At 51.7% G+C, this 25781-nt stretch overlaps 7 protein-coding genes across 7 annotated transcripts; 2 read left to right on the forward strand and 5 right to left on the reverse strand.

Annotated features, from left to right (window-relative positions):
- Positions 1–2442: 2442 nt before the first annotated feature.
- Positions 2443–4780, forward strand: NEUTE1DRAFT_89881 (uncharacterized protein; the record flags this gene model as incomplete). The annotated part of the gene is made up of 5 exons (XM_009857353.1): positions 2443–2768; positions 2831–3029; positions 3089–3352; positions 3527–4297; positions 4562–4780. 5 exons carry the CDS (start codon positions 2443–2445, stop codon positions 4778–4780), a joined length of 1779 nt encoding a protein of 592 aa, XP_009855655.1.
- A 2012-nt stretch (positions 4781–6792) lies between these two features.
- NEUTE1DRAFT_114027 (uncharacterized protein) lies at positions 6793–8076 on the reverse strand (the record flags this gene model as incomplete). Its single annotated transcript, XM_009857354.1, has 1 exon — positions 6793–8076. One exon carries the CDS (start codon positions 8074–8076, stop codon positions 6793–6795), a length of 1284 nt encoding a protein of 427 aa, XP_009855656.1.
- Positions 8077–8973: 897 nt separating this feature from the next.
- Positions 8974–11430, reverse strand: NEUTE1DRAFT_105018 (uncharacterized protein; the record flags this gene model as incomplete). Its single annotated transcript, XM_009857355.1, has 2 exons — positions 8974–9360; positions 9418–11430. The coding sequence occupies 2 exons, from the start codon at positions 11428–11430 to the stop codon at positions 8974–8976; spliced, it is 2400 nt and encodes a 799-aa protein (XP_009855657.1).
- Positions 11431–12526: 1096 nt separating this feature from the next.
- On the forward strand, positions 12527–15933 carry NEUTE1DRAFT_132786 (uncharacterized protein; the record flags this gene model as incomplete). Its single annotated transcript, XM_009857356.1, has 3 exons — positions 12527–12830; positions 12900–15184; positions 15264–15933. The coding sequence occupies 3 exons, from the start codon at positions 12690–12692 to the stop codon at positions 15628–15630; spliced, it is 2793 nt and encodes a 930-aa protein (XP_009855658.1).
- Positions 15934–16411: 478 nt separating this feature from the next.
- On the reverse strand, positions 16412–20762 carry NEUTE1DRAFT_105020 (uncharacterized protein; the record flags this gene model as incomplete). Its single annotated transcript, XM_009857357.1, has 8 exons — positions 16412–16905; positions 17076–17224; positions 17284–17988; positions 18024–18025; positions 18226–18567; positions 18620–18757; positions 19041–20365; positions 20441–20762. The coding sequence occupies 8 exons, from the start codon at positions 20760–20762 to the stop codon at positions 16412–16414; spliced, it is 3477 nt and encodes a 1158-aa protein (XP_009855659.1).
- Positions 20763–21002: 240 nt separating this feature from the next.
- NEUTE1DRAFT_149642 (uncharacterized protein) lies at positions 21003–24072 on the reverse strand (the record flags this gene model as incomplete). The annotated part of the gene is made up of 3 exons (XM_009857358.1): positions 21003–23312; positions 23364–23550; positions 23639–24072. The coding sequence occupies 3 exons, from the start codon at positions 24070–24072 to the stop codon at positions 21351–21353; spliced, it is 2583 nt and encodes an 860-aa protein (XP_009855660.1).
- A 1148-nt stretch (positions 24073–25220) lies between these two features.
- NEUTE1DRAFT_118607 (uncharacterized protein) lies at positions 25221–25506 on the reverse strand (the record flags this gene model as incomplete). Its single annotated transcript, XM_009857359.1, has 1 exon — positions 25221–25506. The coding sequence occupies one exon, from the start codon at positions 25481–25483 to the stop codon at positions 25280–25282; it is 204 nt and encodes a 67-aa protein (XP_009855661.1).
- Between the last annotated feature and the right edge of the window lie 275 nt (positions 25507–25781).

Raw genomic sequence — 25781 nt, forward strand, 5'->3', positions numbered from 1 at the left:
CGGGACGGTACGGTGCCATCGTATCTTTGCATGGAGAGATTGGATTGGGAAATGGCGATCATTCTCGTCCTTGAAGGCTCCTGTGATTTGACAGCCAAGAAAACCGTCAAGCGCCACCTACCCAGTAATCGTGGAGATCTGGTTTTGCTTCTTTTCTGCGGTTTCTCAGCTTTGGAGCTCTCACCGTTCCTTTTTATAAGATTCTCCAACCCTACCTCTACCCATGGAGTTTGGGATAACCTTAAGTGGTTGGTTGCTGCTCTCACGACGTGGACTATTTGGCAAACCTTGTCTGGAACTAAACTGCATACATCCTCACTGACCTCACACCACCGGGGCACAACGATGCTGTCAATCCCTCTGCAGAGGGCAAACAAGCATCCCGTGCCTACAATGGCCCTACGCATATGGCCAGACCCCTGTTCGACACCAAGTTTACAGATGTACTAACGAACGTCCAACCACCAAGACTATCAAGATCGAGGCCGGCAACCGCTTTCTGACCAGTGTCCGATTCAGCCTGCATCTATAGGTGGAAGACGTTTCGTTGTTCTCAACAATGACTACCGGCCAATATTGTCTTCGATTCGCATCATCGTCCGTATCATGTTTTACTCCTACACTGGGAGCACTAAAACCGTCTTGTCTGGGAAACATATTGCAGCTGATGGGTTCCATATGTTGTGAACCTCGACGAGTTCCGCTTCGACCAATGAACCCGGCGCATACCCATAGCGCGGTCACACAAGTAATCTGGTTCGAGTCAATCTCCCTGGCCAGACGGACTGGGACACAGCACACCAGCTCAGGGCCAGGAAAGCAGAGCGATATGAAGAAACCGGATCGTAAGCACGTCTCGGTTATCGAGTGTTTCCCCCGTGCACATCACGACAGCTTGCCAGAGGACATCTGCTGTCTCTTGTTGGCGTTGGACAAATCGCGCTGGCATCGAACTGCCAATTCGAGGAGTGCCCTTCAACTTTACAACATGCTTCAAGTTGCTAGGATGCTTCTGGTGTTAACATGGTGATGTTGGATGGCCCCCTTTCCATCAAATGCGTGTCAAACAGTTAGAGCCCCAGAAAGGCATTTGTTTTGCACCCGACCCTCACACAAAGACGGAAGGCAAGTTTGCTTTCCGACTTACCGGTGGCTTGCATGATACAACACTAAATCTCCTGCTGGATACTGGTTGCTCTCCGCAAGGCCCATGTTACTTCCCTCGTGTTAGGGAGTTAGGGACGAGAGAGACGGGTTCGTGCCTCGCCGTATGCTGGGAGGACTACCGCACACTTACCTACCTCTATACAATACTCAGACAAACATCAGAAACTCTTCAGCACCCGACAGCACCCCCGGAGCGCGGCAGCGCAACTAAACTGATACATGCTATACAGCGGGACTTCCATGGTTTGCTGAGCATTTTTACGAAATATCTTTTCACATCCGCGGTGAAAGCAGTTGCGGGGAAATATAAGGACCAAAGTCCCATCTGTTGGAGGGTGGAAAAATTTCCAGTACCGCGTCGAATCGCTGCCAAAAATCAAGACCGCCATCTCCCCCCAAATCAAGACCCAAGGACTGTGGCCGTCGAGTTTCTTCAGGGGAAATCCAGTCCATTCGTGTAATCGACTAAGCGCGTGTTTTGTGGCTGCCGTTCAGCTGTCTTTCATCCCGCATTTTCCCCAGACAAACCATCCTCCAAGGTTTCTGTTCTCGAAACCTTCCCTTCTCTTTATGTCCACTGTCAACCCACGACCAATTCACACCGTTTATAACGCGCCTCAATTCAAGGGTCAACTGATCTGCCGACCATCCATCGTCCTGGAAATAGAGACGCCGCCAGGAGGCCCAATACTTGATGCGAGTTGTGCGGGAGCAAACATCTTCGCAATAGACGGCTTGCATCTGATACTCGCCTCAGCCTGATTTCACTAACGTTTCCGCGGCCGGCTTCCCGACCGATCGGCCTCTCGAATCGCACCGGCAGTGGCTCGTCATTAGTGTGTGGAGATAGGCGGGGGACGCTTCTAAGCCTTCTAATTCTTTGCTTATTCGTTTCTGAACGCGGGGAGTGACCGTTGGGTGGGTGGGCTCGCTCCGGATCCTACTGGTTCGATGAAGCCAGCCTGCTTCTACAGCCGCAAGAGACTCAAGCCCACACGCGACACCCAGCTACCACCACACAGTCCCCAACCCCGCGGGATCTTGGGCATTCCTGCTTGCTCTGCCGCTTTCTGCACTTGCAGCAGTCTTGCTTTCAGAAGTCAAGCCACGTGCGGTCCAACACATTCCAAATCGGGTTTCCGAGCCTGGGTTGTGAAGATTGCTACGCCGTCTCTCAGCCCAAACACAGGTCTGAAGCCAAAGACACGGCTTGGCCAATTAATCTATCCCTGTTCCTCAATCCACTTAAGATATTTTCGCCTCCCCTCCTTCACCATGGACGAGTTCACCGGCACCACCCAGGCTCAGGTCGAACAACCGCCTGTGGAATACAGTCAAGGCTACATGAATCTCACACAGACACAGCGGAACACCATCGAGCATGTCGAGAGGATTGGCGCCTCTCTTAGCTTGCTTGGGGTGTTCCTGATATTCATCGCCTATGGCCTCTTCAAGCGAGTTCGGACAGTACCCAACACTTTCATCCTCTTTGCGTCTATCGCCAATGTCGGGGCTAGCACGGCATGCTTTATCGGCTATGCGGGTATCGTGGCCGGCGAGAACTCGGCGCTCTGCCACACGCAGGCGTTTCTTCTTGAGATGTAAGTGAACTTGTGGTGAGATTTATCTGAGATGGACAACATGTTAACACACTTCTCCCCAGGTTCATGCAATCAGACCCGTGGTGGTCACTTGCCATGGCAATAAATGTCTTTCTGGTTTTCTTCTTCGCCCTAAACCCCAACGCTTTTCGCGACTACCTCTGGTTGTATTGCCTGGTGTGCTATGGACTTCCTTCGGTTCCGGCAATCGTCCTCCTTGCTCACAGTCCTGCTACCACTCGCTACTATGGAAATGCCACGGTATGGATCCCAACCCTTGTGAAGGCAGTTTATTCACGAGATGCTGACTCTCTTGGCAGTTGTGGTGCTGGATAGCCGACACATGGAATCCTCTGCGGATTTACACCTACTATTTACCTATTTGGACGTGCATCTTTCTCTCCGGACTGGTATACCTCGCCGTGGGCTATCAAGTGTTTCATCAGCGTAATCAGCTACGGAATTTGACATTCAGCAACCAAGGGAAAAACTACTCTGGATCTGAACACATAGAACTAGGCGAGAAGCACAGCTACGGTATCAGCGCTGGCCGGGATTCGCCATGCCCTACTGTCATTCCCATGGTCAGTTGCACTTTACTACTACCTTTACAGCATTGGCTTTCCACTTGGCTGTTTTGCTTCCTTCATCCACCTTCCCATGTAACACCACGATATGGCACTACTGTCGTACCACTTCCCAAGCATGCACGATTTATGTCTACCCCTTGCTGACACTTCCTTGCCGCACGCACACAGGATCTCTCCAATCATCCAGGCTGCTATGGCACCGTCACGACCCAAGTAGAAGTCAACATCTCCGACAACACCGACTTCCAACCGATGACCCCGACCTCACCGGCCCCGTCCATTACCGAGGTCCCCCTTGCTACCCACCCCCCGGGTCAGAACAACGGTATCCACCCTTGGGACTCCAACTACTCCTCGTCTTCCTCTTCCAGCGAGGACCACATCGTCCCTCCCGCCGCCGTCTACGCCGGCTCTAGCTCCCCTCCCTTCGGTATCCACGTGCACCACGCAACCAACGAGACCACTCACAACGGGGTCCCAAAATCCAGCCTCAAAAAAACCACCACATACATCTCCCAAGGGGACCGTCCCTACCACCACGGCCCCGGCTACGGCCACACGTACTCCTCCTACAACCGCACCTCGAACACTACCACCACGGGCACGCACCAGGTCCACGCCTCCTCCTCCGGCGGGCACCAATCCGCCTCACGCTTCCACACTCTCCGGTCCTCCCTCCGCCGTCCCTTTCGCAAATTCTGGGCCAAGCTCCACCGCCTCGACCCTATCAAGCTTGCCTATCTGCGGACTTCCTTCGTCTTTGCCATTTCCATCCTGGTCACCTGGACGCCGTCCAGCATCAACCGGGTGCACTCGTTGCTCTACCCCAAAGATACCAGTTACCCGCTGAATCTGGCGAGCGCGGTGGTGTTGCCGCTGCAGGGGGTGTGGAACGCGGTGATCTTTGCGGCGACGACGTGGGTGGTGTTGAGGGAGGAGGTGGACGGGTTGTGGAAACGGAGTTCGTTGGGGAGGTGGTGGGAGAGGAGGAGACGAAGAGGAAGAGGAAGGACGACGACTACTAGCGAAGCACGTACTGCAGTTGTCAACATGATGATGATGGGTGGTGGTGGTGGTGGTGGACATGGACATGGACAGAGAGGGGTTCGGCTGGGGAGTGATGGGTTGCCTTGTCCTCGTCCTCCTCCTCCTCTGTCTTCTACTACTGCTGCTGCTGCTGCTACTGCTGCTACTACCAAAAAGTCTACGCAGGGGTATAAAGCGTGGAGAAACGGGAATGGAGGCTCGTATAACGGCTATGGTGTTCATTCGACGGTGATGAAGGATGATGATTTTCTGGAGACGAGGAGCCATTGTAGTGGCGGTGCTAGTGGTGGTGGTAAGAAGAAGAGCGGCAAGAAGGGGCCGATGGATCCCAATCGGTTGGGCACCGTGCGAGTCATTAGGGATGGCTCGTTATGATTGTGTCTTTAACCTACTTTTCATGTTTTTCTTGCTTTTTTCTTACTCCTTTTGTTTTCTTCTTCTTGCTCTTTTTTCCTTTTTCTTTTCTCCCCTCGGTGTGTATCTGGTTTCGGAATTCGGTCTCATGGTCTGTGTCGTATAATGATGGGAAAAAAATTCGGTCTGGTCTAATGTGTGTCGACTTTGCTTTCCGTGGCTCGTCCATGTTGCAGGCGTTTTGGCTTTGCCTTTACTCGTGGTCGGTTGGTTATTGGCGTCTATTTCTCTTTTCGCTGATACCAAGGGAATTTACCTCTAATGAAAGGTACGGGATGAAGAGAACATGGAGAATTATGGTGAATGGGATATACCATTGAGTCACCCTTTGGTTGCTTGGCCCCAGGGAAAGGAAGCCATAGCAGGCTTAAAGTAGGTACCTTAGTCTACCTCTACGTACGATAGTGTCTATGTAAAATATTGTAACCTTGTGACTACCTATTACAATGAGCTACCAGTCTAACTAATGCAACTACGTGATGTGACAAACGCGACTTGGGATGAAAGGAGTGTGAGATCACTTGAAGTCAACCGGCATATCGAGGAAAGCTGGGGATAGATCTGATGACATTGTCAAGAGCCTCGCACAACGTCCAAAATATTTTCCAATATCAAGGAGGAGCGGTTGTAGATGACCTAAAAAGCCTATTAGGGTGTCGGAAAATAGTTGATACGTGTCAAGAATGCCTGGAGGTACCTACCTACCAAGGAAGTTTATATGCCGCGAGTATGACCGATTTACATAGGGAAGACCTTTAGTTGGCCTGAAACCGTTCCGAAAAGGATAGTGTACTGTTATAGATCCAGGGCTTCCCGGCTGGGAAGGGGGTGTGTCCATGACCAAGATACCTAGGATAAGAAGGAGACGACGACGGTCAGTTGAGTCTGTTTTCTTACAAGTTTCCTTCACTAGGGTGAAGGCGAACATCTGATCTCGAAAATTCGGCATAGCTTTCAGGACTGGTGTCCTACGAATAGGAAGCAGACAAGAGTTACCACTACCTGAGAATAGGTAGGAATGAACTACTAGGTACTTGAGCCGTTTGGTTGCTTTTGGAGGGAATGGCTATTGCAGTTGTTTCCGTCGATAATAGCGATGTAGACTAAAGAGTTAGGGGGAAGAGGAACTAACCTTCTTCCAAGACATCGAGAATTTTCAAGCATCAGACACGATCTGGATCTATGAAGTTGCTATCATGGAATATCAGGGACTCGCAATTTTACTCCTATAATCAGCGTAGCTTCCTTGGTAGAGGAACATCGTTTGGGCTTATTGTCCATAAGAAGGACAACCCAGCATCTTACCAGACCTCTACAAATCGCATTATGCCACAATGGCAGGTACAACCCAGCACCTTGCTTTTCACGCTGCCATTTGCGAGCACGCATGCATCTATTACGACGAGGAGGATGACTTTCGAGTTCTACATTTTTGTCCCTTGATACCTTTAGCGATTTTGAGTTCAACGAGTGGCGCGCTACATATACCTGAACACCATTTAAAATATCACCGGATTATTTGTTTGGGAAGACATGGGAAAGATATAACTTTCCCGTGGACTTGGAATTTTCAGCGACAAGTTAGAAATAATTAGAAACCCGAAACTACCCACTAAAACGACTAGTATTATATAATAGGTCGTAGGTAGTGGAACAGAGCACGTTTAGGAATGTGGATAGGGGAGGGTACGGGGAAGCCTTCGCAACCTTAATATAGAGACAGCGGTCGAGATACCTCTAACAATGGATGTGACGAGGCAAGTGAAAACCACCTTATACTGTACGTAAATATAGGTAGGGAGATTGATATTAGAGGTACGAGAGAAAAAAAGTGATTTTGAGCCCAATCTCGGCAGATTCAATATCCTCCCTATCGCGTAATATGCTGTTCGTCCATTATGCCTCTGCAAACAAACACCAGGCCTCCGAAAATGAACATAATGCCTCTAGTCCACCTAAAACCCCCTCAAAATTCACGCATTGGCGCCTTCACGGCGGGTCATCCGCTCCTTCTCCAACTCAACAATGCCCAGTACAAACTTCCTAGGCAACGCCAGGATCTCGCCGCCCAACTCCTTATCGTTCTCGAGGGCCTGTTCCAGAATGGTCGTCGAGTTTTCGAGGTAACTGACCGTGAATGCCTTCCAGGCCTGCTTCTCCGCCTCGGATTCCTTGAGCGGCTTAGGAAAGTACGGGTCATTGAGTTTGACCGCTTCCACGGCCAAAGCAACCCCGGCATCATTGGAGGTGATGTTCCTCACCTGGTTGAAGTCCAGGACCCACATCTCTGTCTCCCGACAGAAGAAGTCTTCGAGGCCGCGGTAGGTGGAGGGACCGACGTACTGCGCCTCGGCATCGTCCTCGATGTTGTCGAGGTCATCTTCGAGGGTGGCTTTCTTGGTTGAGCTGCTGCCCAACACAAACTCGACGTCGCGGGCGTCAGTCTTCGCCCCCCAGTGCATCACGGCAAGGGCAATGCCCATTCTACGGGCAAGTTCCTCAATGTCGAGATTAAGCTCGATGAGCTGGTTGAGGTGCAGCTTGAGGTTCCGAAGGGAGAAGAACATGCTGCTGCTCTTGCCGTTTGTCGAGCCGAGGTAGACCCGCACCAGGCAGTCGTTATTGGCTGGGTTGGCCAGGGCCTTCTGCTTGCCTCGGGGAGCGCAGTACTTTTCGATGAGGAGATGGCGGGTGCTGCGGGGGAGGGGGAGGATGCGCTCGGCAATGAGGGCGTGGGTAGGAACGGTGCAGATGTTCTCTGCTGCTTTGGTGAGGCCGGGTTCCGCATCCCAAAACTCCGTGTTCTTGGGCGGCACAAATCCAAGCAACTTGGGCACCCGGACTTCTTCAACTTGGTACACCCTGTTAAGAAGGCGTGATATTTTACGATGCTGCTGGAAATCATTCCACAGCTCCTTGCTGTTGGGGTCCTTGGCAAGCTTGACGACGACTGATTTGCCCTCTTGGGCGAAGATGGCACCGCAGGCGCCGGCACCAATCTTCCGGTAGGGGCAAGGGGTGGTCGGGGCATGGTTCTCTTCCTCGGTGAAGAAAGAGGAAGGCGAGGTGGAGTGGAGGGAGAGGGCCAGGCGGAGACTTTTGTCGAGGACGGATTCCTCGTGGGAGCGCGTGGCTGGGAGGGGACTGGGAGCGCCTGGCAATTCGGACTCTTTCAAAATTTCGTTCATCGCCGAGGAGACATCGGGGGTCGAGGAGGAGGGGAGTAGAGGCAGGCTGCGTTGAAATTGAAGAGGCATATTGTTGTAGACGAAAGGCGTATTAGTAGGCGACGATGTGTTGGTTAGTGACGAATTGGCTTCGAAAAGGTTATCAGAGACATCGAAGGAAGAAAACAAGGGAACGGGCGAAAGACAGAAGACGTGAAATTTTATAGACAGATTTCCCAGATTTCCAAACGCGTAGCTGTGTGGGCATGCAAGTCTTGATGTCCGTTTTTTCATGTACCTGCTGTGCATAAGGCACTGACCCTTCCCGAAACTTCCAAGACCACAAATCACTACCAGCACATGGCTCAGAGACCACCTATAGAAGTTACACTTCATTCTACTTGGGAAGGTGAATCCGGCTTTTCATTTAAGGTAGGAGGTGTGAATAAAGGGGTTGAGGCAGGGATTGCTCCAAAAGCAGCGGGTAAAGGTGCAGTTGCTGGCTGGGTCCACCCACTTACACGCGATTGACCAATTACCGGTACTTCTTTCCCAAGGTTGTCCAATCATAGCACGAGGCCGGGAAATCATGAGCGAAGGAGCGCCGACAGTTGGGAATGAGCAGACTTTTCAGTTTGAAATCTTGAAAGACTGGGCAGCTCGCGGTCAAGGCATATACTTTCCTGCCTCAAGAATTCGAGAGGAAAGGATCATGGTCGATTATTTGAAAGAACAGCGATCAGTTTGAATTGACGGCCCTGATTTGGCGAATGCCAGTGACAATACATAGAAATAGAAAGTACAAGACAAAAGGGGCTAAGAGCTGAAGCCTCCTCAGGTCCAGCGTTGTCCAGCCTTTGTTCTACCACCCAATCTACCAGATACAAATGGAAGATAACAGAGTTCACTCAAAAAAAAAAAANAAAAAAAAGAAATTAACTAAGACCTAAATATGGTGCAAAGCCGGACACCGACACGCATACCCCATCACTTGAAGATGTTCCGGAACGAAGAAGTGTGTCTCTTCATGGGATGGTCCGGGAGAGAGGGAGGGCTGACTCCATATTTGTCTTGATCAGTCTTCTGGTTTGTTTGTGACGTCCTCCCACCATCGTATAACGCATCTAACTGTCCATAATCGCTTTCTGCGATTTGCAGTTGTCGCGGTGGTACCGGAGGTGGCAACTGGGGCGGGCCCCGGGCCGTGGCCTCCACAACTGCATTGCTACGCGTATCCCCGGCTACATTGGGGGTACTCTCAGGTAGTGGTCTTCGTCGAGGTGTGCTGGAAGACCTAGAGAATTGATCCGTAGCCGATTGCGGTTCGTCTTCGCCAGATGTGCCATCGGTGAGATCACCATGTTCGTCTGGTTGCTAAGAGGATTGTCAGTCTGCTGCTACTGCGTTCCAAGGAGGCCGGGTCAATTATACCTCTCTGAGTTCCTTGCGCATCGCCAAACCGGTACAGGCATCTTTCGCCTCTTCAATGGCCTTCCGCTGTGCCGTCAAGGCTTGTCGTCGGTCCCTTGTCTCCTGATTCTCGGCAGCAATGGATTGAACCACCTCACTGGTCATCGCCATGACTTCAGCAGGGTTAAAGATGCCATACATGCCTTGCAGAAGATGGCGCTCAACTACTTGCGTGATAACGTTCCGAATGAATGTTTTCGCAGACAGCTCATAGAAAATCAGCATCTTCTCCAAGATCTCCTCGGCTTCTGTGTAAGTTGCTCCGGTCTCAGCACCCTTGCTCTTCCAGGCCACCAGACGTTCTTGATATTCAGGATCGTAAGGCTGAACCTCGAGGTTCAGGTCTTGCAATAGATGTTTCAGTTCTCGGTTTGCTTCGTCCATCAGCGCCTTCATATGAGAGTCCAGGAAGTGACGGCGCAAAGGCTCTCGCATGCGCTGGGGCCAGATATAATTGATGACCTCGCGGAGAAAATCGTTGCAGACCGCTCCAACGTTATCCTTGTGCTCTTGTGCTAGTCTAGGCCAAGGCTCTGAATGGCTTTGGAATAGCATGTAAACCGCTCTAGGCGTGGAATCCATGGGAAATTCTGATCCTCGAATTTGATGTAGAAGTCGGCTGACCTCTAGACGGGCATATTCAGACTTGGAGTAGCTCGATGCTGATTGTTTATCGGCAGGAGAAGGATCACTGGAAGCAGAGAGCTTGAACTTGCGGCCGTCAGCTCGGATTCTGGCCGAAAACCGATCGTTTTCCTCGGCGGCACGTGCCCGAAGGTTTTGTGCCGGCGTTCCCTTTGGGTCTGCAGTTACACGAAAAAAAGTCTTCCTGGGTGGGTTTTTGTAGAAGCCGTGGGCTGCGGGGACAACGAGCTCATTGGAAAAATAAAACAGTTCAATGAGCTCTAAGCGCATTTCTTCGGGTGTGCTTTTGGCAGTGCCAAGCGACTTGAGTTCAGCATCACAATCATCCAAGGCCTTTTGAATCTGTCTGCGTAACGCGCTGACATGTCTCCCAATGTGCTGCTGAAGCTGGAGGCTTAACCTTTGCTTCAGAGCGCTGGCTCCGCACATGGACGCCGGAAGCGAGCTCCATTTGCCTTTGGAGAAGAAATCCCGTTCAGTCGACCGGCGTTGCTCCGCAGAAGGCCAGGGTTCTCCTTCTGTTCGCGGGCCAGGGTTCAGAAGGACGTACCAGCCCAAACGAAAATGGTTACGCCGGTCATTGTTCTTGACGAGCTCGATGAACTTGTCTTCAAGACCAATGGAGTCGGTAAGATCAGGCTTGGTGAGAACGCCGATGGTGCGGGTACCGTTAGGGTCGAAATGTCGAGCCTTGGTCAGTATGGGAGCCTGGACGTAATCGGAGTTCCCGCCAACGACGGCAAGAATGATGGTACGGGGACTCCGCATGTATCGATCGGAAAGCGCTTCGATGATACGGATGTCTTCAAGGGACTGGTCCTTGTTGGGATTCCGTACCAAACCAGGTAAATCGACAAGAGTCAACAGTGGCATATCCGGTCCTTTCTTCTCCACCACCAGAATGTCCCGTGCAGCAAACCGTCCTGGAACACCCTTTGGAGCAATGAGTTCTGCGGCTCCCATTACCGTAAGATCGAATGGGGAGCTACTGTTGACCAGACGACCAAACTCTAGCAGTTGTTGTTGCTCGCTAGAAGGGCGATTTCTGTCGGGAATGATGGAGACAGTGATGCTGGACTCGGGGGATCTGCGCAATCTGATTTCGGTAGCAAACCTCGTACAAGCGCCAGCTTCGCGGGGGAACGGGATTCCAGTGAGAGCTTCGAGGACAGAGCTTTTGCCAGCCGACTGGTCGCCGACGACCACTATCTGAGGCAATTTGACATTGTCGAGTTGGGCGTATTGCAGTTTCTCGAGCAGGTCAAGCAACTGTCCCTGTTCACCGGCCAGGTCTCGGGCATCGAAAGTTGATTCAAGGGAAGATGACATGACCACCCGGAGAGCGCGAGACGAAAGAGATGTAGTGGATTTGATTGCTTGACTGTAATTATGGAGCGAGCAGAAGAAACACAAAATGTTGAACACTGAGAAACTTAAGCTTGACAACAGTCAAGAAGAAGAAGAAGAAGAAGAAGAAGTGATGTTTGACGACGAATGATACCGACCTGAGCACACTGGATGTCTCAATCAAGACTTTTGCCTATTCATGGCAGCATCAACGCGTGGGTAAACATGAAGAGAGTGCAATCTGAGCATGACTTGGTGACACTTGCCAAAGGACATGGTTTTAAGGTGTTACGTATAAATCGTAGCCAGTGCAACCGCGGTGTTGGAGAGCTAGAGGTAGTAGGTAGTATGAAGCTGCGACCAATGCGCGACTGTCCGATACAGCATTTCTGCGGAATGGGCGAGTCGAGGGGAAAACATGGGCAATTCCATGAGTGCAGTGGCGACACAGAGAACATATGATAACGTTCAAACCTAACCGTCAAAGATGTTGTTGTGGTTCGGTTCGTTCGTTGCGAACTGACGGATCGATTAACTGTTCGGCGGAGCCTGCCGGGAGCTGTGGCTGTGCTGAAGCCCTGCAAGGCTGCCACGCGTGGCTGATCATTCTTGGTCCACTTCTTCAGTTCGTTAGGCGGGTGCGGCGGGACTGAGTGCCCAACGGTGAGTGGATCACTAGGAAGCAACGTCACCCCGCATGACGGCGCCCAGCCTCCAGTCGAACCCCCAGTTCACAGCGGTGTCGACCACTCACTGTCACGCCTTCCGCCTTGTCGTCTCCAGTTGATGCTGCCTTGTGCAGAACATGCCGGCGCTATCATGATGGAAAGTTAGCGCAGGACAACACAACCTGGCACCACTGCGGGCACCACTCTCACGCCTCCAGATCCGCAAAACGAACCCCCCGGCTGCACTGCTGCATGACCAAATTTCAAATCACACCCGACGGGCACCTATCTTAGGTTCAGTTGCGCCTCAGCCTGACAAGAAGATCTTTTCCTCCTCCTCCTCCTCCTCCTCCTCCAGTCCTCCTTCTCCTCCTCTTCCTTCCTCGAATACGATGTGGCTGTACTAGGGTGAACCACATCCCAATGTCGCCCGCGTTTACACGACCACCCGATCCCACTTACGCCTAACCCGCCTGTTTACGCGAACCTCAAAGCACGAATCCGGAGGCTGAAACCGATATCCGATCTAGCGCACGCTCCCGCCTGTGGCCGGCCACAGCACAGCGATCCGCCATGAACTGGATACTTGAGGCTGGAGATGTCGACCAGGGAAGGTGCAAAGGCGAGGACTATGTTGGCCCGGGAAACAAGGATACCTGGTACCAGTTTATCATCTCGGTCTCTCTGGGCATCTCGGCCTTTCTAGCTTTTTGCGTGAGTACCTTACACCCAATTACAGGCGTCATATCATCATCTGCTAACCTACATGTCCCCAATATCCAGGCCCTCCGACCACGATGGAAGTCTCTCTACGCTTCGCGAAAGCGGGCGTCCATGGTCGACCCCTCGATCGCTCTCCCTCAACTCCCAGATACCTTCTTCGGATGGATGGGCACCCTATATCGCGTCACCGAGCGGCAGGTCCTCGCCTCGGCCGGCCTTGACGCCTATGTCTTCCTCAACTTCTTTAAGATGGCCATGAAGCTGTTCGTCATCGTCTTCTTCTTCGCCTTGGCCGTTCTTGAACCCATCAACCGAGCTTTCCCCGATGACCTCAACACGTCAGAGGTTCCGCCCGCCCAAGTCTTTCGCCAGTATACTTACCCGTACGGCCACACAACTCTTTACGATGACGACCCCGACCAGCCTGATGACAGTTTCAAAAAGAGCAAGCGCTACCTGTGGTCATATCTCGTCTTCACATACTTCTTCACCGGTCTCACGTTATTCTTGATGAATCGCGAGACCTTCAAGGTCCTCCGTGTGCGTCAGGACTACCTTGGTACACAATCCACCATTACTGACCGGACCTTCCGTTTGTCTGGGATCCCCAAGGATCTGCGCACAGAGAAAGACATCAAGAATCTGGTAGAGAAGTTGGAAATTGGCAAGGTCGAAAACGTCACCCTGTGCAGGAAGTGGAAAGAGCTGGACGATTTGATGGACAAGCGACAGGCTATTCTTGCCAAGCTAGAGGAGACATGGATCGCTTACCTGGGCCAGAAACCGGTGCAACTAGCGAGGGGTCCGCCTCCAAACACGACTGCCAACGGGGATCTTGAGAACGGCCGCCTCATTCCAGATCTTGGGGATGAGGAAGCAGGCGAGACCGGCCGTCTTCTCGGCAACACCACTTCTGATCTCATCTCGAGCGAGAGACCGCGGCCTCAGACTAGGATTTGGTACGGCTTCCTCCGCCTGCAGAGCCGCAAGACCGATGCTATTGACTACTACACGGAGAAACTGCGTGTCTTGGACGACCAGATTCGTGCCGCCAGGAAGAAGCACTATGAGCCGACCGACCTTGCTTTCGTGACCATGGACTCTATTGCAGCCTGTCAAATGGCAATTCAGGCGCTCATTGACCCCCATCCTGGCCAGTTGCTAACAAAACCAGCCCCTGCGCCATCCGACATCGAATGGAGAAACACTTACGCATCGCGCCTCACCAGACGGGTGCGATCCGTTGCAGTGACGCTCTTCGTCGCGTTCCTCACCGTCGTATGGCTTGTCCCAGTTGCCTTCCTGGCATCTTTCTTGAGCATTTGCACCATTGAGTATTACTTTAAGGGCTTCGCGATGTGGCTCAAACAATATGACCTTGCCAGAGCACTTGTCCAGACCGGTCTCCCCACAGCCGTTGTGTCGTTGCTCAACGTTGCGGTTCCGTACTTCTACGACTACCTCTCGTACCAACAGGGCATGCTCTCACGCGGTGACGCCGCCCTCTCCACCATCAGCAAGAACTTCTTCTTCACCTTCTTCAACATTTTCCTCATCTTCACAGTCTTTGGCGCCGTCACCTCTATCATCGATGTTCTGCGCGAAAGTCTGAAAGACACCACATACATTGCTTACGCCCTGGCCAGCAAGATCGAAAACCTCGGTGTCTTCTACACCAACTTCATCATGCTCCAAGGCATTGGCCTGTTTCCCTTTCGCCTGCTGCAGTTCGGCAGCGTTTCCCTCTACCCCATCAATCGCCTAGGCGCCAAGACCCCACGCGATTTCGCCCAAATCGTCAGCCCGCCCATGTTCTACTACGGCTTCTACCTCCCCACCGCCCTGCTCGTCTTCATCCTCTGCCTCGTCTACAGCGCCCTGCCACAGGGCTACAAGGTCGTCGGCCTCGGTGTCGCCTACTTCACCCTCGGCTACTTCACCTACAAGTACCAGCTCCTGTACGCCATGGAGCAGCCCGCGCACGCCACCGGTGGCGCCTGGAACATGATCTGCTACCGCATCATGCTCGGCCTACTGGTCTTCCAGCTGACCATGTCGGGCTACCTCGCACTTCGCAAGGCATTTACCGCCGCTCTGCTCGTCTCCCCGTTGCTAATTATCACGGTCTGGTACGGGTATTCGTTCCGTCGCCACTTTGAGCCGCTCACCAAGTTCATTGCGCTGCGGAGTATCAAGCGCGGCGAGGACATTGGGGAAAATGCGATTTTGGATGAAGATCTAGATGGCGAAGGGGCGGAGACGAGGGAACGCATTAGGAGGGGGAGTACTTTGGATGAAGACAAGGAGAAGGGGGCCAAGTTTGTCAATCCGAACCTTGTGAAACCGTATGTTTTCTTTTTCTTTCTTTTTTGTTAATCTCTTCCCTGCACTGCTTGTACATCCTCGCTAACACACCCCCAACAGCCTCGAACAACCCTGGATTTTCAAAGACGCCCCACCACTGCTCTACCCCTCCTCCAGCCTTTCTGATGTGGAAGACCGCTACACAGACGAGGAGCCTAACTCCGGGGGCGGTAGTGACGTCTACTCGGGCTCTCGACGTCCCACTCGCAACGCTAACGGCCTTCGTGTCGAGACCTCGCGCGGTAGTTCGCAGAGTCGCGCAGACAGTGGTGGTGGTTATGCAGACCTATTAGGCGCGGATATGTACACCGGCCTTGGTAGGGGAGGAGAGAGGACGCCCCGGACTCCGGCTGCTGACACGCCGAGGAGTAACGCATCGAGTGCGGCAAGTCTTGGTGATACCCATATATGGAGAGACGGGTTCTGAATCTGAGCTAGAAAAGAGAGAGAAAAGAAAAAGAAAGTCGATGATTGATATGATGAAAGAAAAAGGAGGGTGTTGTTGTATTCCATCGGATTGTTTGTTTGGTGTTGTTGTTGTTGCAGCTCGCTGCTGCTGCTGATGGTCATTGTACTGTTTCTCTTTCTTTCTCTTTTTTCTTTTTCTTTTTTCTCTCTCCTGCCTTTTTGGTTGGTTCTGGGTCGTTGGGGCGGCGTAGTTGTCACTTTTTGTTTTATTCCTTTCTTTTCGCTTTAGACATGAGATATGAGAAACATACATCATTCTTACAACAAAAGCTCTCCATATGGGGCGTGGGTGTTATATACCATTTACACATTGCAGACATTGCTACCGATGATATAAACTAGATGGGCTGATGGTCGTCTAAATGCCCAAAGTGGAACACTTCCTTGCTCATATACTTTCATCAAAGATGGACCTTAGGGTGTCTTATACCTAATATTCATTGGGATGCAAAGCGCCGTGAATACCGCTAAACTTAATGGTGTCTTGCTGTAACGTGCCATGCTTTGAGGCTACTCGCCGCGGATGTCAAACTCACTGCACAAGAAAGCGCTCATGTCATTTTACTTTTTCTTTTTTTTTTTTTTTTTTTTTTTTCTGATCCGACAGCTACATCTACAAACTATTTCCCACTCGTCCTTGTATTCGGAACAAAGTGTTTACAAGTGAGCAAGTAATTTCCGACCGATATCCGGCAACCTTTTGACCTTCAAAATGTTCAAACCCCCTTCACCTTTCTGGACTAATCTTCCTTCCTCCGCTTCTGTCTTCCTTCACGTTCTGCATCACTCTCGGCTCCAGCACCTTCTCCTTCCTCGCCCCCATCATTCTCAGCAGCAGGCCGCTTTCGTCCACCTTGACTAACGTCCATAACCTTATCAGCTTCTTCAGGACGGCCTTCACCGACCTCTCCAGCATTCTCATCAACTTCTTCCGCCTCATCGTTTTCCTCTCCCTCCTCAACACCAAACCACCTAAGCGTGAACTCGGTCTGCAATCTCCGAAGGTACGAACCCAAGGCGGCATCGTCCATGGTCGAGTCGAGGGCTTGTTTCATAACAACAGGCAAAGCTAGCGTGAGCTTCCTTTGTCTAGCCTCCCTTCCCTTTTCTCCACTCTGCGGTGGCCTTTGACCCTCACGCAAGGCTTTCAGAACCTCCTCAGCGTTGTCCACTATGGATGCAGGAAGAACGCAGCGCGCTAGTTCGATGCCGTAGTCCTCATTCTGCACGGGACCTCCGGCGAGAGTGTGTGGCAGTGTGATCTGGGTGATTTGGCCTACTGCTTGGCTTTGGCCTTGGAAGTGAACGTTCAAGACATCTCTCGGATAGATTTTGTTCAAAAGTTGAGCTAGTACGACTGAGATTAGCTGTGAATCAACGAAGAGAGACGCTCTTTGAACCTACGAATACGTGTGAAATGCGTTGCAAAAAAGACACGTGGTTTCATCTTGATTAACTTCTCGATGATAGCAATGGCGAGAGCCTGACCGTCTTTTGGAGAAGTTCCCCGGCCAAGCTCGTCCATGATGATCATGCTTTGTGCTGTGGCTTGCCTAGACATCCCGTTAGATCATTTACTTCGAGCTTTTGTAGGGGAGGAAAGGATACCTACCTCAAGATGACATTCGTCTCCCTCATCTCCACACCAAATGTTCCCAGGTTATTCTCAGGCGCATCGTCCGTGGAGACTCTAGCAAAAACTTTGTCACAGATGGAAATGGACGCAAATTGCGCAGGGACAAAGGATCCCATCTGTGCCATGATTTGAATGAGGGCAACTGATCGGATGAACGTGCTCTTGCCGCTCATGTTACCGCCAGTGATCACCTGGAAACGTCCGGATTGATCACCAGAATACACGTCGTTGGCAACATAGTGGTTTGTCCGTGCCTCGACAATTGGATGCCTTGCCTGTTTGATAACCATGCTATCAGTGATCATGGGTCGAACGTAGTCCTGGGTAGTGGCAGCCTGTGTGAATGAGCAAAGCATATCGAGCAATGCAATAGCATCGCTGATATCGAACATGAGACTCGAATGCTCTTGAAGTCTCCCTTTGAGCTCGATAACCAATCTATCGCTCTGCATCGTTGCAATATCTGCCTGGAGCTGAATAGCCCTGCTCCTCTGGAGAAGCTCGGTTGTCTGGCATTTGAAATGCTTTTTATCCCTAGTGCCGTTAATCATATCGAGACCGGCAATCGAGACCTGCTTCCAGTGGCTGACTTCGCCGGAATTCCCCTTTTGAACGTCGGATTGAGGTTGTATTTCACGTTCGACATCCGAGTAATCAAACCTGAGCCAATACCGCCGGTTGCTGTCCATGTACAAGTTTGCACGAGTTCCCAAAACCTCTAAACTGCGTCAGTGATGATAATCTTGATGCAGGGAGATTGACCTACCATTGAACTGGTTGTCTAGCATATCAAAATACTCATTGAGGTCATTCGTAAGAGCTGTGAATGACCTGCGTGCTTTTCCAAGAACGGAATTACGCACAGCCTGCCGAATAACTATTAGCCCCGTAAACGAAAACCAAGCAGAGATGACTTACTCTGACGGCCCACATCCGATTGTTCCTCAATTCTATTGGCTTTTTGCTGTAGGCAGCATCATCTTCTATCATCTCTTCCATGGCCCTTTGAACGGGCTCAGTGTGCTCTGGTGCAAACCTATCCCTGATCCATCTCAATAGACGGCTTTTGCACCCAGCTGCTTCAAGTATACCATGCAATGCGTCAATGCCACTAAGATACTTCTTCAGCATGAGTATGGAGTTCAACTCCTGTTCCGCTTTGGTAAGCTCCGCGTGGGTTGGTAGGAGTAGGCCTTGATTTGTACATCCTGGAACGCCTTCTTCCAGAGGCTGCCGTGGGTTGGGTTGTTCCTGGCTGATCTTTGAAAGAATTAGCATGCTAGAGGGACTGAGAGTGTTAAAAGCAACTTACCCATACGATGACGCGCTCAAAGTCGATTCGAACAAGCTCTTCGAGTGCTTTGCGCAACTCACGAAAAAGTTCTTCGTTAGTAGACAACTCCTCAACTGATTCATACCGTTCTATAACCTCTTCCTTGTTTGTACTCGGCTGTAAGAGGGTTGTGCGTAGCAAGCGGTTTCCTTGGGGGGTTTTGGTACTGTTGAGTATACCGAAAAGCGTCGAATTCTTTGCAGTGGCTCGTCGTGTATTTTGAAGCAGCTCCAACGAGGCAACGGTGGTGCGGTCAATACCCATGGTGTTGAGTGGCTGGATATACCTGATTCGTAACGCATTGCTGGCAAAATGAATGTTCAGCTCGTTCTGTACATACTTCATTACCTTGATATAGTTAGCCAACAGTCTTATCTCCACGATGACGCCGATAACTTACAGCAGAAAAGGCACAAGGAGTGTAGAAGTTGTTCTCAAGGTCTGACTTGAGAGCAATCACATGATCCCGAAGTGCAAAACGCTCAATCATCCTGAGCCCTTCTGCCTCACTCCAATGTTCCCTTCCCCAAAGCACTATGGGGACTGCTGGGAAGTCTTGCTCCAGACAAGAAATGAGTAAAGACTTGCTGCTATTGGTGGTGACGCTGTTGACGACAAGGAACTTTTCCGGCTTTGACGACATCTTCCACAATGTGTCTCCCAGACGCTGATACAAGTACTTGTCATCGTTCAGAATTCTGGCTAAATCCACTTGTCCCGTAGTGATATTGATGACGGCAATGCCAACCACTTCCGCAGAGCGACTCTCTGATATAGCACAGATGACGTGATCGTTTTCTTCAGTACTGACGGTTGGGGCCGATTCTTTCTGTGGAGTTATGATTGAAGAGGAGCCAACTAGGCGGTGTCTTTTCTCAAGGCTTGACTCTTCAGCATCTGAGTCGGAATCGGAGTCACTCAAGACAGGCGTGGGCAAGGTTGATCTGGTGCTCATTGCTTGAGTCTTGCTAATGCGATCGTACAATGAGGTGCGTGGTAGGCGTAATGTAGTCTCAGAGGTGTCTCGTTGAGAAAACGAGTTGGATGTACTGCTCCGAGAGCTTGAATGAGAGATCACAGGTGAACTCATCTCTCGAGAGCCGGGAGTCGTGCCGGGACACTCCTTCAAGCCCTTTAGAGGAGCCCTACTCGAGTACTTGGCTCTGGGAATACTTGCGCCGCGGCCATTTCCCTGTTCTTCTCCCCTATACCGATGATAGGAAGACGAGCTTGTGGTACCAAGGGGAGATGGGTGTACATTTTGCACACTGGGTGTTCTGGGGATGTCGCGACGCGCACCCATATTTGAGCGTCGTGACTTCACAGGAGTAGAATTTTGTGTGCTCGTGCTGGCTGGCCGGCTTAGCGGTAACCGTCTGTGTTGGCGTCCATTATGGGTTCTGGGAGAGCTTGAAGCTGAAGTATTGCCAAAATAAGGGGAGCTGCAAAAATCTCTTCTAGGCTCTTCTCTGATTGATGAGCTTTCGGTGACACGGCGCTGGGGCGTGATGTGTGCTGGTCCTGATCCAGGACCCCAAGATTTTGTTGCTGTGATGTTCTCAAAAGCAAGATATGGGTAACTCGCTCCGGCGAAGTTTCCGTTGGACCTCGGGTTATAGCTGTGCTCGGGGCCATACCCGGGTTGATAGCTGAATTCAGGCTTACGGGGATCGGATATGGGAGTGTGGGGAGCGTAGGTGTTGACGGGGTGCAAGGCGTAGTTGCCTGTCACATAGAAGTCAGCTCCTTGCCACTAGTTTTCTTCATTTGATAGGTTTGACTCTAGACTTGATGTCGTACCATGGGTATCAGGCAAGTAGCGCTGATGACTCTGGGAAACAGGGTATCCGTGTGGGACCTGCCTGCCTCTAGGATCCTGCCAGTTATACTGGGTGGGAGGGCAAGTTGGCAGCTGTGGATGTGGGAGCGGCTCTGGGATCATGGTAGTATGAAGGGGCGGCCTGGACTTGATAACAACATCATCCATGAGCGCTGATCCCCTTGCAAAGGTTTGATGGCGTGGCTCGCTTCCGATGGCAGCACCGGACAAGGCTCTCCTGCGGTAGTCATCGGACAGGAGGCGAGGAAACCGACCCTGGTGCGCGTGGAAGTCCTCTCCCATGGCGCCGGAATTAATGGGACTGCTGTCAATAGGTCAAGGTGAGGGCGAATGGGAGTTGTTCAGTTGTTTTGTGACTGGTTGTTGACCTTTGAGTGAGAATCTGGGGAAAGTGTTGCGACGATGAACGCGTCTTGGACTGGGAAGAGCGCAAAGTCAACACTGCCATGAATTGGAAGCAGAGGGGAAATCCAGCGTATGGCGCATAACGTAGTTTTCATAAGTGCGGGTAAGGAAGGTGGATGGAAGGAAGGAGCGCCCGGGTTGGTTCAACTTTGTGCTTTCGATGCTCCCGTCTACTTAACGTTATGCGCCTTCCTAGAATCCCACTTCAAATACCTATGGCACACCAAAAAGAGGGCCAAAAGGACACGCCTGCATTCGCTCCTTCCTCTCAGTACCCATGTAATGAACTGATGTCCAGCTGACTTCTTGTAATGAGACCAATGATCATAATCCTCCACTTCCACCTCTACTGGTCCCCGTCTTGTCGGCAACTTCTTGTTCGGTGTGGCTCTCTGACATGATGGGAGACTGACAAAGCTCAGTTCAGAATAGACATCGCCAAACCGAACATCTTTCAATGTCCCTTCATATCTCCTTGACGAAGCCTACCTCGACCAGACGATCCATCGCCAACTGCAGATTCGCAATCTTTGCCCGGGTGTTGTCCCTGATCCACAGAAACACCGACAACATGAACCTTCGAGCAATCGGTGCACCCGTCTTGATTCGCATCTGTTCCTTTCCGACCACGTACAGAATCTTGGAAGCATACGCGCGGTCAAGACGAGCCAATTCTGCCGCCGCCTCTTCATCACGGAGCTCGACGGGGAGTAGCACACCATCAGGACCCGATGCCCCTGATGATTCTGTCCGGTGAGAAGTCTCCCCCTTTGCAGCCTCCTGTTCCCCTTCGCAGTCCGTATCCTCACCTGTCCTCAACTTCTCTAACGCTCTCATCCTCTCCGTAGCCTGTCGCACTACAAACCGCCTGATTTGTTCGTAGATCAAAGCGGCCAAGTCAGGACTTATCACCTGATCCATGAAACCATGCTTGATCACCAGCCTATAACACCCTGGCACCGCAGTGACATGCGACACAGCATACCGCTCCTCGGGCAACACCGTCGGCGCCTCAACTGGATGCAGATGGAAGAACACCGCCACCTCCGGAATCGCGACAAACTTGGTCACATAGTGCGTGAACACCGCAGGCGTCATCACGCCTGTCTTGTCAAAGAAGATGCCAAACCCACGAAGTGAACTGAGCGGGTCGCCGCCCCATACTGGCTGCAACCGTAGCCGACCACCCTCGTTTTTGTCCTTGACAATAAGATGCGACGGCTTGAACCGGTCTTCGGCCTCGGCGCGCCACTGATTCTCCTTGCCGAAGCGCCACAGCAGAAACAGCGAGGTCAGAATGCCGGAAAGCGTGAGCGTAAACCAGGCGCCCTCGGGGACCTTGATCAGTGCCGCCGAGAGGTACAATCCGTCGACGGAGGCAAAGACCAGCCAGGGAACGAACACCAGGAAGGGCGAGAGCTTCCACACAATGAGGGAAACAAGAGTGACCATGCAGGTATCGAAGAAGGTGACAAACATAACGCAGACGCCGTAAGCATTGCCGAGCTTGACGGTGTCGCCGTAGACGGCCGTGACAAGGATTGCGCCGAGCATAAGTAGCCAGTTCACAAAGGGCACGTAGATCTGCCCGTGGAAGGTCTGTGAGGTGTGCACCACTTTGACTTGCGGACAGTAGGAAAGCTTCATGATCTGACTGATGAGCTGGAAGGTTGCCGTAATCATGGCTTGGCTGGCTACTATGGCAGCAAGAATGGCGATGACCAGACTTGGGTACAGGGTTCCTGGAGGAGCCGCGTTAAAGAAGGGGTTCGTGTAGGCGTCCGGGTGGTGACTGATGTAGGCTGCTTGTCCGATATATGCCAACAGCAAGCAGGGGTAGGTGTAGCACATCCAGCTCAGTTGGATGGCATGAAGACTAAAGGCTCCTAGGTCGGCAAACAAAGCCTCGACGCCAGTGAAGGACAGAAGAACACCGCCAAGCATCCTCCAAGCGCGCTTTTTATGCTCGATAAAGAACTGAAAGGCAAAGTAGGGGCTGAAAGCTTTCAAAACCGTCCAGTCAAATGTGACCAGGTTGTAGATGCCAAAGGAGAAGTTTAACCCGAGCCAGACGATGACGATGGGCGCAAATGTGGTTGCAATTTTCGATGTACCGAGTGGCTGAATCAGAAACAGAAGCACCAAAATGCCGCACGTTGTGCCGGTGACGGTGGACTTTGAAATATCAGGCTTGACAACGGATAATCCCTGGACGGCTCCGAGGACCGACTGAGCCGGGGTCAAGACGCCGTCGGACATGACCATGGAGACGGCAAGGACGCCAATGATTTTGAGCAAAACGTGGGTGAACCTGCTCCCCTCGAGTTTGGCGCGCAAACTGCGGGTAGGGGGTTTGAGGTCGTTGGTTAGATGTCTTTCCATCCGCACAGTCACTTGTTCTCGCGGGTCGCGCTCGGTGATGTTGGCCTGCATTTATTAGCAACCCCCCCGGGAAATGAAGGGCTTGCTTGTACTTACAAATCTGGTAAGCAACGAATAGCAGCTAAAGGTACCACCTTCGCCCTCATTATCCGCATGGAGAATGACAAAGATGTACTTGAACGTGACGAGGATGGTGATGGACCAGATGACGACCGAGAGGACTTGGAGTAAATCCCTGTGGGTGGGCGGAGCAGTAAACGTTGACGAGAACACGTAGAGCGGACTGTACCAGAGACATAGGGGTGGTTAGATCGTCTTCAACAGGGTAAACAAGAAAAGAAAAAAAAAAGGTATCTGGGTACATCACTCACCTTGTTCCGATATCTCCATAAATCACACCAACAGACTGGTATGCCAACCAAAGCAAAGTTCGTCCCTTAAACACCTGCTTCTTCTTCTCATATCCGCCCCGCCAATCATCTCCCTCTTCGATATCAAGATGCGATTGTGATGTGGTGTCATTGTCGTGCGAAGAGCGACTATCAGCCGGTCTTTTTCCGCGAGAGATGATGCTGCGAGGGTTGAAAACGCCTCCGACTAGCTCGGGGCGGTGGCAACTGGACATGGAGCTACCTCGCGAACGAAAGTTCACGCCGGTTGAGACACCGGTTGCATGTTCTCGGCTGGCTCGGTCGGGATCATTGGTGTCTTTAGGGGGGAAGGATGGTTCTTCGATTCTGATGGTGGTCGTGTTGTTGGTGGGACCCGAACTTGGTTTGGGGGCTGCTGTAGTGTCGTTGTCCATCTTTTCAGGACTGAAGAAATGGAAGTGTGAGGTCAATTGAGATGGAAAGAGACGTGCCGTAAGGGACGTAAGTAAGGGGGGACCCTGCAAAGGATCTGGATACACCTAGATAGATCGATGAGTGTAGGTAGGTAGGTAGGTATGGAGAAAAAGAACCAAGCGCAGGCGTTGGAAAGCACGACCACCACCCACACACAAAGACTTCGAAAAGCAAAAGAGGCGGGGGTTCTACTCTTCGCTTAAAGGGCCCTCACAAGTTGAAGCAGCTCGATACAGCTCCCTCGGCCAGTTATATAGTCGGGGATCACTCGTATCTGGTGGAAGGATGGCAAAGACGAAGAATAAGAGGCCAACCAGTCCCGCTAACAGGGAGAGGCTCCCGTCAAACCCTGTCATCCTCTGTGAACGTGAGCCGACGTCCAGTCTTGGAGGAGCGATAAGCGTTGTGCTCGAAAAAGCTACCTAGCCTGCCCGGCTGGTTTGGAGGTAAGGTAGGTAGGTAGTAGGCAGGTAGCTAAGGCAGGGATGATAAGAGGAGGTCCGGCCGTCGTCGTGAGGGGGGCGCACAAGGCAGGGTATCGATCGGACAGGGATATCAGCGCCGGATATTCGTGGTATTGTGAAACGCCTCTTTTTTTCTTTTTTTTCTTTTTTTTTGTTGCATGGGGTGGTGAGAAGGGTAACTTGCCCGCATTTGGGAGATTCCAGTTCGCGGTCCCGACCTATCAGAGCATTGGACAGCTGACATGACAGAGAGCTGACTGACTGACTGACGCAAAGCAGCTGTGAAAGCCCCGGAACCGCATACCTACTGAGTGAGCATGCATGAAGCAATAACACTTCTTGAGAAATGAGGCTGGGCCTAAGCTTGTGCTTGGGCCATGGGTTCACTGCAGAGGGCTGCGCTGGACTGCACCCCACTGGGTGGTGCACGGTCTGGTGATGACGGTGGAAGAAACAATGCTTGCTGGGTGTGCGATGGGGTTTGCAAGGAACCTTGTCGATTTAACAGCGAGTTGTAAGTCAAGAACATACATGTAGTGTGTTCTAAAGAAACAGTTGAACATGGGATGAATGATGATCCATTTACAGCAAAGCCGCCTGGCATGATGCCAGATGCCACAAGATACAAGCAGACCGGTAAAAGTCAAGCCGATATCAGCATTCCAAACACCACCTACACTTCCAGATCAGGCATACCGAAACTTCAACCACTCGGGGGCAAGGAAAAGAGGTGTTGAGCCCCCCCACTCAACTTCCATCTTGTCGCGCTGGACTCGAGACCCGAGGAAGGAGACTCGGAGCACAGAAGCTGGCTACCTCTATGCTCACAGTTCAAGGAAGCTGGGAACAAAACTGTATTGAACCTCCCACCAAGATGATAGGTGAGTCCCTGTTTGTCGGCGTTCATCTCGTTTACTTCATCCGGCTTCTGGTCCACTGTATCACCAACCCTCGGTGCCAACCACTCCATACCCATCATGCTGGGTGAGGTCCTCGAGCTCGAGCTCTCAGCTCGGACTGCAACATTCCTTTGCGACGGTCCTGCTTCAACACGGCATTGGACATGTGCGTGGAGCTTAGGTACCTAGGTATCTGATCTTTTGATTTGCAACTGTGGTATTTTGCATCAGTTGCATCAGCAGCACTGCCACTCACTCTATCGAATTCTTCGAGTTTCCTAACAAGGAGTAGCACGTGGGCTGGCT

The sequence above is a fragment of the Neurospora tetrasperma genome (assembly GCF_000213175.1).
Source record: "Neurospora tetrasperma FGSC 2508 unplaced genomic scaffold NEUTE1scaffold_81, whole genome shotgun sequence".
Classification (NCBI taxonomy): Eukaryota; Fungi; Ascomycota; class Sordariomycetes; order Sordariales; family Sordariaceae; genus Neurospora; species Neurospora tetrasperma.